Raw genomic sequence first — 18943 nt, forward strand, 5'->3', positions numbered from 1 at the left:
GACCTGAGCTGAAATCAAGAATCGGACGCTCAACCGACTGAGCCACCCACATGCCCCAGGTTATGAGATGTTAAAAGGTGAAACGATAAATATATGTGTGTGTGTGTGTGTGTGTGTGTGTGTGTGTGTGTGTATCTTTGAATCAATGAAATATGGTAATTTCTTGGGAGGGAAGAGATGAGAACTAAAGAGAATGTTTGAGAAAAGTTAACCTGGCATATTATTAAATTCTTACCCACTGGACATGGTTAAAAATAAGACACTAATGGGAAAGTAAATATTTTAAATATTTTTGTTACAGTTTAGATTCCCTTGGAAGACAGCAGAGGAAAATTCAAATGATCTGGAACACCTTAAAGTTTTATTTTGTAGAACTTAAGAAAAGTAATACATACAAATATTGAATCATTATGTTGTACACCTAAAAGTCATACAATGCTATATGTAATTATACCTCCATTTGAAAAAAAAGAACTTAAAGAGATGGAGACAAATGACGAGGGGAAAAACAGAAATTAGAGAAATAGCCTACTCTAAAAATCTATGCCTTTATTAATCTTTTTGAAATGTTGGTCAATTTCTTTTATGTCAAATAAGCAATCTTTCATGCTAGCTACATTATAATTAAGGGACACATTGCATTTCTAGTGGAGTTCAACATCCATTTAACCTCTACTGAAGTTAACTATCCTAATGCTCAAGATGGGCCCACATGGACAAAAAAAGTTATCAGCAATATTTGTTCATAACTGCCCTCAATTACATGTACTGAAAAAATAAACCCAGAATTTTTTATGTACTTGATTAAACAGAAACATTTGAACGTGTGACTTTAAACCAGGGTGATCACATGTCCTGGTTTGCCTAAAACAGTCCCCATTTTATGCTTCCTTGGTCCAATTATAAACAGCACCCCCTATTACTTTTATAAATGTCTCATTTTTGACAATAACTATTATGATACTTCTATTCTGTGATACTATTATGATACTTCCATGATACTTTCTATATGTGAAAAAGTCAAAGTGGAGAAACTTAATGATCAACTAGCAATGGGAGTCAGGGGCGCCTGGGTGGCTCAGTTGGTTAAGTGTCCAACTCTGGCCTAGGTCATGATCTCGCTGCTCCCGAGTTTGAACCCCGCATGGGGCTCTGTACTGACAGCTCAGAGCCTGGAGCCTGTTTTGGATTCTATGTCTCCCTCTCTTTCTCTCTCTGCCCCTCCCCCACTCTGGCTGTCTCTCTCAAAAATCAATAAACATTAAAAAAAATTTTTTAAAAAGAAAGTGAAGTAAAGCCAGTCATTTTTCTCAGATGAGTCCTTTCTGATTTTAAGTACTACATACACAGAGGTGCAAAAGCAAATGTTTGTGGGAATACATGTAGTGACAGCTGGCTGACATTGATTTATTTTGATCCAAGGATATTATACAGCAAACCTTGGTACTTGATTTGTGCTTTAAGAATGACTTCCATTTACCCATGAGTTTAATGTAGGAAAACACCTTCTTAGGGGAGCTCCTGACCAATGACCACTATTTACAAAGCCCCAAACCACAATCATTAGGTTCACTCCCACATACGAAGTCACGGCACAGCAATATATCTACCAGGCTAATAACAACAGCTTGACTGGAATGTTTTTTGTGAAAAAGACTGCAGTATATAATACCTCACCTTTTCCCAATTCCAGCTGCCTGTTCTTCAATGAACACAATCTGGGAAAGAGGAATGGCCATGCAGCACTCCTAGGAGGAAATCATCAGAAAATATGACTCTTCAGACTCATCAGAGGGAGTACCTGGATGGCTCAGTCGGTTAAGCGTCCAACTTTGGCTCAGGTCATGATCTCACGTTTGTGAGTTTGAGCACCGGGTCAGGCTCTCTGCTGACAGTTCAGAGCCTAGAGCCTGCTTCGGATTCTGTGTCTCCCTCTCTCTCCCTGTCCCTCCTTCACTTGCACTCTCTCTCTCTCTCTCCCTCTCTCAAGAATAAACATTACAAAAAAAAAAGACTCATCAGAAATCCTTGTTTTATAGCATTTAATACAGCATCATACACCTTTAAGGTACTTAATAATAAAAACAATTTTGGGGCGCCTGGGTGGCGCAGTCGGTTAAGCATCCGACTTCAGCCAGGTCACGATCTCGCGGTCCGTGAGTTTGAGCCCCGCGTCGGGCTCTGGGCTGATGGCTCAGAGCCTGGAGCCTGTTTCCGATTCTGTGTCTCCCTCTCTCTCTGCCCCTCCCCCGTTCATGCTCTGTCTCTCTCTGTCCCAAAAATAAATAAACGTTGAAAAAAAATTTTTTTTAAAAATAATAATAATAAAAACAATTTTAAAAATTACAATATGAATTTAGTCCTTAAGTAAACTGAAGAAAAACTGAATGAAACAGTACTGTGGTGGCATTTTGCTGCATAAAAGAACACAAGAGGTTGAAGAGAAACTGTTCTCCCTCTCTCTCTGCCCTTCCCCCACTCACGCTCTGTCTCTCTCTGTCTCAAAAATAAAAAAACATTAAAAAAAATTTTTTTTAAATGGGGCGCCTGGGTGGCTCAGTTGGTTATTAAGCATCCAACTTCGGCTCAGGTCATGATCTCACAGCTTGTGGGTTCGAGCCCCGCATCGGGCTCTGTGCTGAGGGCTCAGAGCCTGGAGCCTGCTTCAGATCCTGTGTCTCCCTCTCTCTCTGCCCATCCCCTACTTACACTCTGTCTCTCTCTGTGTCAAAAATAAATAAACATTAAAAAGCTTTTTTTTAAAGAAACTATATCTACCTTTGTTTTTACAGTAGGTACATCTTTTTAAAAGCACTACTTATATGAAAACTTTTTATATATATTCTTATAGGGAAGACAAAAAAAACCCAGAACAGGTAAATCAAAACCTGGAGTATTCTATATGGGTGATTCTGTGGTTCTATATGGGTGATTCTATATGGGTGAGACACCTGTTCTGTGTCTCCCTCTCTCTCTGTCCCTCCTCACTCATGCTCTGTCTCTCTCTCAAAAATAAACATTAAAAAAATTTTTTTTAATAAATAAATAAAAAGTAAAAGAATTAGACAACATTAACAGTTCTAGGGTGTGCCTTACCAACAAGGTCAATATCCGCATGAAAGGAGATTGATTCTTGGGGCTAAAAAGAGTCAGATTTTACAATAGTTAGTGGCCTTTAAAGAGCCTCAGTACAGTATATACTTTGCCTATAAAATAAAAATGTCATGGCGGGGGGGGGGCAGCAATTATGAAAATAACACAGATTGCTTATTTTACTGGCAACACTGAAATTTGCACATACACACACGCGCACTTTCAAGTTAAAACTCTTTGGAATAAAAATAGCTTTATACATGGAACTGTTTTCTCTTCCTAGAAATGAAAAAACAGTGAGGTTTCTCCTCTTGCTGAATGACTTTGAGGCCATTCTTCTCAGTATCTAGGTTAAAGTATCTACTTCCCAGCAGACCCATACTCCAGATTCTCAGTCAGGAAGTTTGTTTGGAGGACCCCTGACAACAGGTGGGAGAAATACTGCTGTTACACACGGAACATTCAGGTATGCAGTAGGCTGACTGGTGTTTAAAAATGGAGTGACCATGAGTCTCTCTCTGTTTAGCAACTATAGACTTTTCTGAGCTGAATGAAGGACAGCCTCTAACTCCTCTATCTGCACTCCATTCAGAGAGATCATATGAGACACTTCTTGACATCGTGAAAATAGAAATTAAAAAAAAATTTTTAATGTTTTATTATTTATTTTAGAGAAAAAGAGAGAGAGAGCAAGCAGGGGAGGGGCAGAGAGAGTGGGAGACACAGAATCCGAAGCAGACTCCAGGCTCTGAGATGTCAGCAGAGAGCCTGATGCAGGGCTGCAACTCATGAGCCGTGAGATCATGACCTGAGCCAAAGTCGGACACTTAACCAACTGAGCCACCCAGGCACCCCGTGAAAATGGAAATTTATTGCATCTGTTTAATTCTGACAGACAGACAGACAGACAGACAGACAGAAAGAGACTTCAGGGATTTAAAACCTACAACAGATTAAAAAAACCCAAAAAACCTTTATCTTACATGATTTTTCTGATCTCTCCAAATTAGTCGGTGTGTACTAAGCAGGAGGGTCCCAGCATCAAATTTTATCTAGAAAGACAAGATCATTACAAAATATTAATGATGTATCACTTAATGCAGTCCAGATTTTCTTCCTCATAAATTACACACAAAAAAAGTTAATCATATAAATAAACATTTGAGAATTAGGCTTCCCACAAATTAAAGAGAAGCAATGCTATATGCTTCATAAGCTGTATATATACATATATATATGCAGTATGTATATATACATATATGTATATATATACGGTATATGTATATATATACATACATATATACGGTGTATGTATATATATACATATATGTACATATATGTATATATATACAGCCCTGATAAAATTAGGAAAAAATTGCAAACAACCAAATGAGTAACAATAGGGTAGTAGTTAAATCAAGTACGATACACTCATACTGTGGAATCCAAGCAGAGGTTAGGAAGAATGAGATATAGCTCTATGGACTATCACAGAACTATACAACAGAGTTAGTGGGGAAAGAAAGCAATTTACAGCCTATTACATATAATGTAATCAGACAGAAATAGAGATAATCTCCGTATCTCAAACTTCATGTGAGATATATGCATGTGTCTACACACACATACACACACATACACACCGCCCCCCCCACACACACGTAGTATAAAAAGATATAAATGGAATACTCAGTGATCTGTTAACAATGATTATCTCAAAAAAGTGTGAGGAAATGGGAAGAAGAGAAGCAAAGGCCCCCTTTTTTAAACTATCCATTTCACTACTGATTGAATTTTTTACCGTGAGATTGAATTTGTTATATAATACTCATACAATTTTTTAAAATAATTTTTAAATAATAAGAAAATAGACATAAACCTACAAAAATAAGTGTGGCTAGAGATTCAATCAATGACACTGGGACAACTGAGTTCTCCAGTAGAGAAAAATAATAATAATAATAATGATAATGTTGGATTTATACCTAATATACTTTACCAAATTAAATTCTAGATCAAATATTAGAGTTAAAAAAAAGAAAAATTATAAAAGCACTAGAAAAAATGAGAGAATTTAAAAAAATTTTTTTAACGTTTATTCATTTTTGAGAGACAGAGAATGAGCGGGGAAGGGGCAGAGAGAGAGGGAGACACAGAATCCAAAACAGGCTCCAGGCTCTGAGCTGTCAGCACAGAGCCCGACACAGGGCTCAAATTCACGAACTGCAAGATCATGACCTAAGCCGAAGTCAGATGCTCAACCGACTGAGGCACCCAGGCGCCCCGAGAATTTTTTACATGATGTAAGAGAAGGTCTTTCTAAGGAAAACACTAAGCCCATTAGCATTAGAGGCAAAGATTTATAAAGTGAACTCCACACACACATGCACACAAATTCCTTGTAGCAAAAAAACACCAAGGCGAAGATGGCAGACTGGGGAAAATAACTGAAACTCACATCAGAGACAAAGGGCTAATTTCTGTAACGTATAAAGTACTCTTACAAATCACTTTTAAAAAATAGCCTGTAATCCATCAGAGAAATGGGCAAAGACTATTAACAGAAAGTTCACACAAAAGGAACTACAATGACTCTTAAGCACATTAATAGATGCCCAACCTTGCAGATAACAAGAAAAAAGCCAATTAAGAGAACATGAGGGCAGTCCATCCTGGAGATTGGCAGAGGTCCAAAAGCTTGGTAACACCCTGCAAGTGAAATGTTAGCGAAATAAGCACTTGCACACCTTGTTGGGAGGGACAACCTCCACTGAGGGCAATAGATTAATCTATCAAAAATACAAATACACATATCCTTTGATCCAATTTATCTACAGATGAATCCACACATGTGCATAATCATACACGACTATGTTATTCATTGCTGTTTGTGAAAAGCAAAATATAGGAAATAAGTTAAATGCCCATCAACAGAGAAATATACATCCACACAATGAACTACTACTCAGTGATTACAAAGAAATCAGGAGGCTCTATCGTAGTAAAGTATTTGATAAAATCTAAGATGCCACTGATTATGAAATGCATCCTGATTCTGGTTGTTAAAATGTGTGTGTGTGGGGGGGGGGGGGGGAATGGACATTTAGAATTGATGAAATATGGTAAATTCTCCACACAGATGAAGTGAAAAAAGCGAGATGCAACACTCTGTATGCATAGCATATTACAAATTTACATCTTAAAAAAGGAAACACAATTTATACAAATACCTATGCATGATACATATGCACAGCTCTCCAGAATGATGCACGGGTTAGCCTCTGAGGGGGAACCGAGTCACAAAGAGACAAAGGTGAAAGGGAGACTTTTAACTTTATACTTTTTGTGGTTTTTGAATTTTTGTCATGGGATTGTATCACCTACCCAAAATATAAATGTAAAAAATGTTTTTAAAAACTGTAATACAGGGGCACCTGGGTGGCTCAGTCAGTTAAGCATCTGACTCATGATTTTGGCTCAGGTCATGCATGAGCTATTACTGAGTTCGAGCCCCGAGTCGGGCTTGCTGCTGTCAGGGCAGAGCCCACTTCGGACCCTCTGCCTCTCCTCTCTCTCGCTCGCTGACTCAAAAATAAATACACATAAAAAAGAGATTTTTAAAACTTCTTTTTTGTCAATGAGTAAGATTTCCCTTTTCCAAAAGCAAGTACGTTATCAACTTGAGTACCTGGTGCTACGTTACAGCACAACAGTTCTGATTAAGCAGATGCATTTTCTCGCACTGAAATTCAAGCATAAGGATGTAAGTTAAAGCTGAAGGCAGAGTATATTCCATTACTGTGTCAATTAACAATGTGCGCATGTAATGCTGATGCTCCAAGTGAAGATATTGTGTAATAGTTCCCTTCAGGGATTCCAAGGGATTATGAGCTAAACCTGATAGACAAGTTTAGGCTGGTTTGCTCCAGCCACTCAGAGCTAGAACAATTTTAACTACTTCAAAGTTGATGTAACTTGGGCTTTTGCTGGACAAGCTCTTACCCTGTTTTGTTTTGTTTTTAGTTAACATTTTTCTTTTATAAAAGTAATACAGTGAAGAAAATTTGAAAAAAAAATGTAAGTCTAAAAAAGAAAATGAAATCACTCATAATCATACCAGCCAGAGTGTGTGTATGTGTGTGTGTATATGTGTATGCATGTGTAAATAATTTTTAAATAAAATGAAGCCATTATATTTGTAGTTTTATAAGTAGCTTTTTTCAGTTAGCAACCTCTCATTACTAATTCCTCATGCTGATTAAGGCATATCCCACTTAATTAACAAAACCCTACGGTGGTCACTGAGATTGCTTCCAATTTTCCCTATATGTAATAATATATAATATATATATAGTAGTGCTGAGATGAGCATCCTCATTCATTAAATGTTTATGCATCTCTGATTACTTCCCAAGGGTAAATCCCTAAAAGTCAAACAGCTAGCTGGAAGAAAATAAACATTTTCTAAGTCTCCCAGTATATGCCGCCAACTTGCCACTTTATACACTACTAACCTGCTTTCATTATTATTTAAATTAGCTGAGGCTATAGAAGCTTTTGTGAATTTAAACAAATGACCTGTCTCCGCTACTTAAGAAAACATACTGTGTGGTCATAACGGGCCCATGAAAACTGTGCCTGTAGAAACAAGCAGGTGCTCATTTATTCACAAGAGACACTTGGGCGGTGGGAAGAGCCCAGTCTACTCTAAATGTGTCACCTCAGATGGGTCACAGTTTTCTCAACTGTCAACTGAGTGTCCTCATCTTTGGGAGGATTCACTATATTAAGCATTGCATAAAGAGTCTGGCACTGGTGACTGCTACATTTGTGAAAGCATTGTAGCACGGTCAATTAAGCAGAGCCTTTGGGAGTCTGATCAACAGAGATTTAACTCCTGTCTCTCCTGATAACCAACTCTGTGGGCAAGTCACTTTCTAAGAGTTATTTTCTCATCCATAAAATACTCACCTCATATGCCCAGTAATAGGATTAAATGAGATTGTACATAAAGCTCCTGGCACATAGTAGGTACTCCTATTATTCAGGTCTTTTTTTTTTTCCACGTATTTCACACCCACGATGAGCCAGAAGATACAAGGATGAGTAAGGCACACTTTCTGCCCTCCAGGAGCGTCCACCTGGCCTATGAGACAGCCACGTGCATGCCTGCCTGAGGAACGTGTTGGGACGCAAAGCTATGAAGGCTAAGCAGTCTGGACTGGAGTGTCCCAGACCAAGGGAGCCAGGGAAAGACACTGAAAGGGAACTTGACCAGATCTGGAGGCTGATAAGGAGCTTCCTAGAGTCTTCAGACTGCATGAGGTCTGGAAGCTTTCCAGCAGATGGAGGAAGGCAGGACATGGGACTTCCCCCTAGGAATCAGTCTAGCCCTCAGTCACACTGGGGACAGCTCAGCAAGTGACTCATTAGATGCAGCTCAGGGACCACAGCGGTGAGCAAGCTTGTCTTAGAGCTCTGCTTCCATTTCAGGACACCTACATTCCTCCCTCACTACCCTCAGCCTTTAGAACAGTTAAAAATTCTCGACGAGATCAAAGGATCTTAACTAAATTCTTCCCAGTACTTTTTTTGTTAATCCTCTGCTAACTATATCTACTTGTCCATTAAAATAGGCAAAAAAAAAAAAAAAAAAAAAAACCCACAAAACAACAACAACAACAACAAAAAAACCTTAAAGGAAACACTAGAATTCACTGATTGAGCAATGGTTTTGCATATACAGGTCCTAATGGTTTTGACTTGTTATGGTCTTAAACGGATGTAGTTGTATTATGTGCCAGCCAAGATGCTCCTAATTTGCATACTGGAGTTACATACAACAACAGAGGGTGGCGTTCTGCAAAAGTGTGACTTCCAGCACGGACTGTCTTTAGGGGAGTTTCTGGAGACCAATCTATCATTGTCAGCATTCAGTTCTGAATGCTGAAGTTGATCATGCTTCCTATTTACAACAGTTCCAAGGGTGTAACCTTCATTCAAAAACCATTTAGCTTGTCACTCGGACCAAGAGATGCAAACCCAATTGCGATCAAGTTAACCAAAGTGCTGAGGCAGGAAATGGAGTAAAACCAAGCAAGTTATTTAAGAAAAAGACCCTGCCTTGATAAGAGAGGAAACAGTACGTGGAAAATGCCCTCAGGGAGGCAGAGCACCTGGGTCCGGTGTCATGTCAGCTGCGCCTGTAGACAGCTGGGTAACCCCTGCCCTCCATGACCCAGGAGGAAGGAAGCCTCCAGCTTCTGCAAGCACCGACCAGGAAAAGCTATGGGTCAAGGAACAAATGCCAAAGTACGGAAGGAAGTTTCATCAATAACACCACAAAGAAGATGAGAGAGCAGGTGAAAACTTCTGGAAACTAAAAATCCTGGTTAGAGTAAGCGGGTTTCGAACATTTTTCTGATCAGGACCAAACTTCCCCAGAAGATACGGCCTGACTGCATTGGCAAACAGCTGCGGCTGAGGCCAGCAAGTCTGTTCAGGGTCACGTCCACCTGGGACAAAGCCAGGGCACCTGCTTCTCCTGCACGGAGCACCCCTCCCTCTCCCCTACTCGCCCCCCCCCCCCGCCCCTTTAAATCCTTCTCGCTTCGCCGGGACGGGGAGGATAGGCTTCGGGATGTGAGTCCACCGTCTTCCCAGGCCGCCTGCCTCCTGAGTAAAGCAGCCGGTCCCCCAGCGCTCGTGTCTGGAGTACGGATCTTCCCGCGGGGCGCCGCCCGGGCTGAGCCGAGCCGTTTCCCCGGGAGGTAACAGTCGGACGGAAGTCTCCACAAGACGCTCACGCCGGGCTAGTAACACTTGTCTCCATTCGCAAGCGCCTCTCCCAAGGTTTGCGCCCGGGTGACAAGGCATGGCCTACCACATCACTTCACTAAACAAACGCTCAAGACTCCTTCCTTAAGTCATTCCAGGAAGAAAAAAAGAGGGGGGGGGGGGGCGGAAAGGCGACCACTGAGACCCGGACACGCTTCTCAGAAACCCCTGCGGGCACTGCCCGCCGCTCGCTGGGGCGGACCGCACGCCCGCCGGCCGCACCCGGCCCGGCGAGGCACCCCGGCCAGCGAGCCGGACAAAGGAGGCACCGGCCCGGCGCGGCCCGCCGTCACCGCGCCGGATCCGGGCCCGAGGAGCAGGCACCCGGCCAAGCCGTCTGCCGTCCCCGCCGCTCCCTGAGCGCGGCCGCCCAAGCGCCGTGGCGTGCGGACCCGGCACCCGGGCGGAGGCCCCTCAGGCTGGCCAGACCGCGCACCCGTCCCCGAGGCCGCCTCTACCTTCTCCTCGCCGTCGTAGATGCGCACGCCGCGCTGCTGGATCACCAGCGTCTCGTTGATCTCCAGGAGGCCGCTGGTCCACACGAAGCGGTCCATGGCCGCCGGCAGGCCGGCCTCCGCCGCTCGCCCGCGCCGGCGCTCCGGGGACGCGAGCCCAACGCTGAATAGCCTGCGGCGCCCCCTGGCGGCGGGCGGGGCGGAGGCGGGCAGGGAGGGAGCGTGCCCGGGAAACCTGGGGTCGTGCGTAGAGCGCCCCCTGGCGGTCAGTCGGCCGTTGGCCCGGCGGGGTCGTCCACCCCAATCCTTTGTCCAGTTCGGGCACAAACCCGGAGCTTGCAAGGGACTTTAAGGGAGGCCAGGACGCAGCTTGGACTTCCTTATTGTGCATTATCCCTTGTATTTGTGCCGTTTTCTTGTCACTGCCCAGCATGTTGTCACGTTCGTAAAAGGCTGTAAATAATACTGGAACTTTTCTTTCCAAATGAAGATTTATGGCCTGAACTGTTCTCTACACAACTGCAATCAGTATGGAAGTACTACCTTGGTCCCCGCCCCCCTCCTTTTTGCCCATTAAAACCATTTTCATTTAGGGGTGCCTGGCTAGCTCCGTTGGTAGAGCATGTGACTCTTGATCTCAGGGTGGTGAGTTCAAGTCCCACACTGGAGTGGAGCCTGCTTTAAAAAAAAAATCATTTTCATTTAAACATTTTCAGTATCATGAGTTTACTCTAGACGATATTTTAATGTGTACATCTTCCATAATTTATCTGTGCGTTGGTACCCACAAACCCTGGCGGCTCCCACCTGCAGGGCTTCTGTCGCTACCCCTTTCCTTTTATGTATACACTTTGCATTATTTGTAGTGCTACAATTGATATATTTTTGGGCTTTTAGGATTATTTTCTTAGCGTGTCTTTCCAAAATAGAATTATTGCTTTAAAGAGTTTGCACAAATTTTAGCTTGCTACATATTGGGGACTTATTTAACCAGGATGCAGTGCCACCAGCACATTGGTCTTTTTCCCAGGCTAAGTAGCTCTGTCTATATTAGATGTTATCACTTTTGTTATGCTTGCTACTTGATAGTGATTTTATGCTTTTATTTTTCATTTACTGATGAGGCTATTTCTCAATGCCTTTTAATCGAAAGAAAATCCTTGTCCTGAAGAATGGCTAACACCATATGAAGTTGGACAGCCTCCACTTAAGAGGATAGGATTATTACTTTAGACCAAATTAAACTGGTCAGGAGAAGAAAAGGCACAGAAAAGGAGATGGAGAAGGAGCCGCTGGTGAGGTAGGAATTCAACCAGGAGAGCGTGGTATCCTGGAAGCCAAATAAAGAAAGACTGTTAAGGAGAAGGAAAGAGCCTCTGTAAAAATCTGCTCACGGGTCAAGACCATGGGAGTGAGGATTCCTCACTGCTTTGACTTATTGGTGGAGTTATTGGTGGCCTTGACAAGAGTGAGTGCAATGGAGGGGCGGAAGAACAAGTCCTAATGGAGCGGTCTTAAATGAGAAAAAGAGGAGAGGAATTGTAGATAGGGAATAGAGACCACTCCTTTGAGGACTTTGCTGCAAAGGAGAGCAAAGAAATGGGTTGGCAACAGGAAGGCGGAGTGAGGCTGAGAAGTTTGGATTGTTTGTTAATTTGTTTTCCAGGTAGAAAAAAAATAATCGTATGTCTGAATGCTGAGAGCAGTGATTGAAGGCAAAGCACTGGTAGGCGGTGAGAGAGGGGGATGTGCTTGGGTGATGTCCTTGAGAAGATGAGAAGGCACAAGAGAGGGTCAGAGACGTTTCTATCATCAGAGGAGAGCAGGGTATGTGAGGCGGGGAGATTTTGCGGTGGGAGTCTGCAAAAATTCCCTGGACTGATTTTCTCGGAGGAGGAAGCAAGACTGGAAGAGGGGGGAGAGGCGTGAGGAGGTATGAGCGCATACCTAAGGATGCTAAGATTGCCTGGCCTGCTCGAAGTTTGCTAACACGCAGTTAAAGTGAAGCCAGAGGAGCACTAGTCCAGCCCCATTCAGGGGCAAAACCTAATGGGAGAGTAGGAAAGACGTGGATTTGATTTGGCATGTGGTTTTGCCACGCCATGGCTTGAAAGAGGCAACGAAGTATAAGCAAGCCCAGTACTAGATTACTTCGTTCTCTGTAAGTGATCCGTTCTGTCTGGAACCTGTTTAAGAGTTTCTCATTACCCCTGGGGTCCAGAAATTTCACCAGGTCAGAGATTGTGGGCCTGTATCCTTCTCCATTGTCCTGCCTGTGAGACGATGGTCCTTTTAAATTTGAAGGCTCAAGTTTCTGTCCCCTTCAGGAAAGTGTTCCTCTGTTATTTCTTTGATTATTACTTCTGGTCTATGTGTTCTTTTTTGCCCCTTTAGGACCTTTGATTACTTGTGTGTTTTAGGTCCATCGTAACTGTTTCCCATGACCCCTACCTTTCACCCTATCATGTTCATTTCTATATATTTTGGGGCTAAATTTGTGTTAACAGTGACCACTCATTTTTCCAATTCTTCTGTTGAATTTTTTAATTGGGACTTTTTGAAGTTCTCAAATATTTTTTAGTTCCAGAAACACTAGAATGTTCTGATTATATCTACACAGAATTCTCACCGCATTTTTAATAACATTTTCTTCTATGACATCCCTGAATTCACACTCCACAGTAGCCTCCTATTCTAATTCATCTTCTTCCTTCTTAAAGCTGCTGTTTCCTTAAGCGTCTTATGATCACTTTGCTTTTCTACATCTGTGAGATCTCCCGGTGCCTATGCAAGGCACCCTACTAGGATCTCACATGGCAAGGACTGACAGGTGGTTTTTCCCAGGGAACCATAGGCAAGTAGGTCAGTAAGTTGAGAACATCTCTTTGGAGCTATTTAAAGACAGGCTTCTCTGACTTCAACCTACTCACTCATTAAACCACTATTCAAAAACTACTCATTAAACACCCGCTATGTGTCAGGCACTGTTCAACTCCTTTCCAGTGCTGCTGGCAAGAGAAGCCACTGATTTCTCCCAAGCTGGGCAGGCCTGGCACTCGGGCGAGGGGAGGGAGACACTCCTCACAGGTGCAAAACTTGAGGAGGTGCCAAAAAAATTCAGTAATCGAGAAAAATGATATGTTAAAGAAATGTTTGGTGTTTTTTTTTAATTCTTTTTTCTTAATTAACTATATTCCCCATGCTGTACATGGTATCCCCATGACCTATTCATCCCATAACTGGAAGCCTGTGTCTCCCACTCCCCTCACCCATTTTGCCCTTCCTCCCATCCCCTTCCCCTCTGGCAACCATCAACTTGTTCTCTGTATTTATGGGTCTCTTTCTTTTTGTGTATTCACTTATTTTGTTCTCTAGATTCCACATATGGGTGAAACCATGTGGTATTTGTCTTTCTCTGACTTATGTCACTTAGCGTCATGCCTTCTATATCCATCCATGTTGCCACAAATGGTAAGATCTCATCCTTTTTATGGCTGAGTAATACTCCTTGTGTATACTCCTTGTATATATATACCACCTCTTTATCCATTGGTCTATCGATGGACAGTTGGGCTGCCTCCATACCTTGGCTATTATAATCAATACTGCAATAGACATAGAGATGCAGATATCTTTTTGAATTAGCATTTTCACTTTCTTTGGGTAAATACCCAGTAGTGGAGTTACTGGGTCATGAGGTGGTTCTATTTTTAGTTCTTTGATGAACCTCCATACTGTTTTCCACAGTGGCTGCATGAATTTGCACTCCCACCAAAGTGCATGAGGGTTCCTTTTTCTCCACATCCTCACCAACACATGTTATTTCTGGTCATTTTGAATGTAGCCATTCTGAAAGGTGTAAGGTGACATCTTATTGTGGTTTTAGTTTGCATTTTCCCAATGGTTAGTGATGTTGAATGTCTTTTCATGTGTGTGTTGGCCATCTGTATATCTTCTTTGGAAAAATGTCTATTTGGGTCCCCTGCCCATTTTAGTTGGCTTATTTGTTTTTGAGGGGGTTCAGTTGTATAAGTTCTTTATATATTTTGGATATTAACCCCTTATCAGATGTATCATTTGCAAATAACTTCTCCCATTCAGTAGGTTGCTTTTTTGTGTTGTTGATGCTATCCTTTGCTGTCCAAAAGCTTTCTATTTGGGTGTAGTAAAGCAATGTGTTTTTTTTTTTAACGAGATGAATTCAAAAAAATCTATGATAAGCAAAATATTCATTTTAAAGGCAAAATCAACAGTCCAGGACTACGGCAAGGAGAGTGAAGTCAGGCCATGCATGTGAGGGCACTTACTTGCCTTACCCTGGTCTGTCCTTCAAGTCCCAAAGCTGCATGCCAGCCCATGTGACCGAGGGGTGGAGGAAAGACTCCCTCTCTTTTCCCATGGCTCTGCATTTCTCCTAATCATGGAGTCACTGATCTGTAGCAGAGTTTTTCTAAGAAAGGTAAGACTCTTTCCAACATACAGAAACCATCTTTTCTCCACTGAATTAAGTCACCACCTTTATCACGTTCTAAAATTCTGTGTATGTTCTGGTCTATTTATGACTCTTTTCTTCTGTCTTTCCACACTTTTCATTTTATATCACGACTGTATCCCAAAGCACTAAACATTGACATTTTATTTTTTATTTTCATTTTAGAGAGAAAGAGCATGCAAGCAAGGGAGAGGGGCAGAGGGAGAGAGAAGGAATCCACACTGAGTGTGGAGCAATCCTGGGATCATGACCCGAGCCAAAATCAAGAGTTGGATGCTCAAATGACTGAGCCACCCAGGCACCCCTATTTGACATTTTAATCATGGTAATATGCCATCATTACCTGTAACCATTTACTGTCATTTCCTGATTTTTTTACCGTTAGATTATTTATATCTTTTTGCCTTTTCTCCTATTAAAAGTGGCATCATGTAAGCTAAGTGTCCTAGTCTGATGTGGAATTGTGCAGTTTCTCCCGGATTTTGCAATGATCAAAATGCTGGGTAGTATGGACATGAAAACAAGGTATGCATTCTACCCTTGAGGGGCATACACTTCACAGTAAGCAAATGTGCCTGACACATGACAGCTGCTGGGATAGACACCTGTACAAGGGTTTTCTCTTTCTAGGCTGGAGCAAGGAAAAATGTCATGTGTCTCAGACATGTTAAGAGATAAGAATGGAGTAGGCCAGAGTACCTGCCTGGTAGTTCGTCCAAGAATGAGAACAGGGCATCTGTATTAGTCAGAGTTCTCCAGAGAAAGAGATGGAATAAAGAATTAATGCATACGGTTATGGACGCTGGCATGTCCAAAATCTACAGTAAGGGCAGGCAGGCTGGAGACTCGGGAGAGCTAACAGTACAGTACAAGTCCAAAGGCCATGATGGCCATCAGTCTGGAGAACTAAAAAGAGCAGATGTTCCAGTTTGAGTCTGAAGGCCATCTTTGGCCATCTTTGCAGAATTTTTCTTGCTGGGAATGGGGAGAGTCAGACTTTTATTGTGTCCAGGCCTTCAGCTGATTAGACGAGGCCCGCCACATTCTGAAGGGCAATCTACTTTACTCAGAGTCTGCCAATTTAACTGTCAATCTCACCCAAAAACACCCTCACAGAAACACTCAAAATAATATTTAACCAGGGGCGCTTGGGTGGCTCAGTTGGTTAAGCATCCGACTTCGGCTCAGGTCGTGATCTCGTGGTCCGTGAGTTTGAGCCCCACATCAGGCTCTGTGCTGACAGCTCAGAGCCTGTAGCCTGCTTCAGATCCTGTGTCTCCCTCTCTCTCTGCCCCTCCCCTGCTCATGCTCTGTCTCTCTCTGTCTCAAAAATAAATAAAAACATTTAAAAAAATAATATTTGACCAAGTATCTGGGCACCCTGTGGCCCAGCCAAGCTGATATAAAATTAACCATCACAGCAACTAACTGAAAGCAGAAAGTTGTTGAAATCCAATGCACAGGGCTGTCAGTATTCCCAGGGCTGACTTGGGAGAAGTGCTCAAACATCAGAGCCAGGGAGAAGGAAAGCTGAGAAGCCAGCAGGGACAGGAAAAAGACCCTCTTTTCCTCAGGATGCAACAATCAAGATTAAAATTGTTCAACACAGCTCCCTAAAAAGGAGAGAGATAATAAAAGTGTACACAGTTGAGTTCTGTGATCTGAGGGTTCCACTCCATGTATGGAAAGTGGTACAGGACCCCTGTGTCTTGTGAGCTGTGGGAGAGAAAGCCCTAGAATGCAATCTCATGACCAAAGCTACACTCCCTGCCCCCCCCACACACACACCACAGGTTATACATGTTTTAAGTATCTTCATAGCTCATACAACTTGAGACCAAAACCAGGTCAAAAATATGAGAAGAAAGCTAGAGATAGTAGAAGAACTTAATTTTTGAGTTTTGTTTTTCTGTGGACATTATGTTCCCCTTCTAAAATATAATTTTTTAATTACGATATTCCTCTGTAATAGTGGTAGAGTGTTTAAAACAACTGGAACATGTATTGCTACTATCACTACTTAAAATTATTCTACATTATGATTTTCTTGAAGTACGTAATGGGAAGATTTTTGTTGTTATAAGACTATATAGATTATCATTGGAGCACTTCGGTGGCTCAGTAGGTTAGGCGTCTTGCGGCTCAGATCATGATCTCACGGTTCGTGAGTTCAGACCCTGCTCTGCGCTGGCAGTGTGGAACCTGCTAGGGATTCTCTCTCCCTCTGTTTCTGCCCCTACCCACCGCCCCCCCTCCCCCCCCCCCCGCCGTCTGTCTGTCTGTCTCTCTCTCTCTCAAAAATAAACACTTTTTAAAAAGGACTATATAGATCATCATAGTTGCTATATTATTTGGAACTCTAGTTCTTAACTAAAAGCAGGATGTGTTTGTTTTTTGATTGAGGTAAAATTGGTATGTATAATTTGACCTCTCCATTAATTATAAAGTGATCGCCTCTGAAAGTCTAGCTATCATCCATCACCATACATTTGACCTCCTTTGCCCATTTGATCCACCCCTACCCCCTCCCCTCTGGTAACCACCAATCAGCTCTTTGTGTCTATAAGTTTTTCTTTTGTTTGCTCATTTGTTTTGTTTTCTTTTATTTTTAGATTCCACATAGGAGTGAAATCATATGTTTTCTTATCTTTCTCCCTCTGACTTATTTCACTAAACATAACACCCTCAAATCCATCCATGTTGTTGCAGATGGCAAGATCGCAAACCTTTTTATGACTGATATTCCACTGTCAGTGTGTGTGTGTGTGTGTGTGTGTGTGTGTGTGTGTGTAGGCACACCACCACCTCTTTATCCATTCAGCCATCGATGGACACTTAGGTTGCTTGCATATCTTGACTATCGTAAATGATGCTGCAATAAACATAGGGGTGATATATATTTTTGAATTAGTGTTTTCATACTCTGGATAAATACCCAGAAGCGGAGTAACTGGGTCATATGGTAGTACTATTCTTTTTTTTTTTTAATATTTATTTATTTTTGAGACAGAGAGAGACAGAGCATGAACGGGGGAGGGTCAGAGAGAGGGAGACACAGAATCGGAAGCAGGCTCCAGGCTCTGAGCTGTCAGCACAGAGCCCCACGCGGGCTCGAACTCACGGACTGTGAGATCATGACCTGAGGCGAAGTCGGATGCTTAACCGACTGAGCCACCTAGGTATCCCATGGTAGTACTATTCTTAAAGTTTTGAGAAGTAAACATATTTCTGAACCAATTTACATTCCCACCAACAGTGTACAAGGGTTTCCTTTTCTCCACATCTTTGCCAATACTTGGGTTGTTTTTTTTTTTTTTTTCAATGATAGTCAATCTAAGCAGTGTGAGGTGATATCTCATTGTAGTTTTGATTTGCACTTCCCTAATAAATAGTGATGCTGAACAAGCATGATGTGTTTTTGCCTCCAGGGAGCATGGCCATTCTCATTCATAAAGAAAGTAGTCTCCAGGCACCTATGTGGCTCAGTTGGTAGAGCATCCAATTCTTGATTTTAGGTCTTGATCTCAGAGTCATTAGTTCAAGTCCCACATTGGGTGTGGAGCCTACTTTAAAAAAAGTGGGGTGGGGGAGTCTCATCATCACTAATTCTCTTTTTCTAAGAGAAGAGATCATGAAAAATGACATTAGAAATTGCTCATCTTGATAGCTATAAAGTGAGACTAATGGAACAAAATATTCTCAGGTAAAAGTTTTACTTGAGTAGTTTGGGGGATTAAAAACAATTTACAGATGACATGATACTATATATAGAAAGGCCAAAGGCTCCAACCAAAAACTACTAGAATAAATGAATTCTGTAAAGTTGCAGATTACAAAATTAAAGCACAGCAATCGGTTGCATTTCTATACACTTGTAATGAAGTAGCAGAAAGAGAAATTTAAAAAACAATTCCATTTATAATTGCACCAAAAAGAATACAACACCTAGGAATAAACTTAACTAGGGAGGCGAAAGCCCTATACTCTGAAAACTATTAAAACATTGACGAGAGAAATTGAGGACAACACAAACAAATGGAAAGACATTCCATGCTCATGGATTGGA

The 18943-nt window shown here is 42.0% G+C and overlaps 1 protein-coding gene across 1 annotated transcript in view; it reads right to left on the bottom strand.

The window, feature by feature from the left end:
• The window catches only part of VPS36 (vacuolar protein sorting 36 homolog), a 30114-nt gene extending 19570 nt beyond the window's left edge, over positions 1–10544 (bottom strand). Inside the window, exons 1-3 of the mRNA XM_023251151.2 lie at positions 10389–10544; positions 4077–4145; positions 1678–1748 (exon numbers count right to left, since the gene is read on the bottom strand). Coding sequence (XP_023106919.1) covers positions 1678–1748; positions 4077–4145; positions 10389–10484 — 236 coding nt within the window. The 5' untranslated portion in view covers positions 10485–10544. The remainder of the gene's footprint in view (positions 1–1677; positions 1749–4076; positions 4146–10388) is intronic.
• Positions 10545–18943: the final 8399 nt, after the last annotated feature.

This window comes from Felis catus, chromosome A1, assembly GCF_018350175.1.
Source record: "Felis catus isolate Fca126 chromosome A1, F.catus_Fca126_mat1.0, whole genome shotgun sequence".
In the NCBI taxonomy this organism is placed as follows: domain Eukaryota; kingdom Metazoa; phylum Chordata; class Mammalia; order Carnivora; family Felidae; genus Felis; species Felis catus.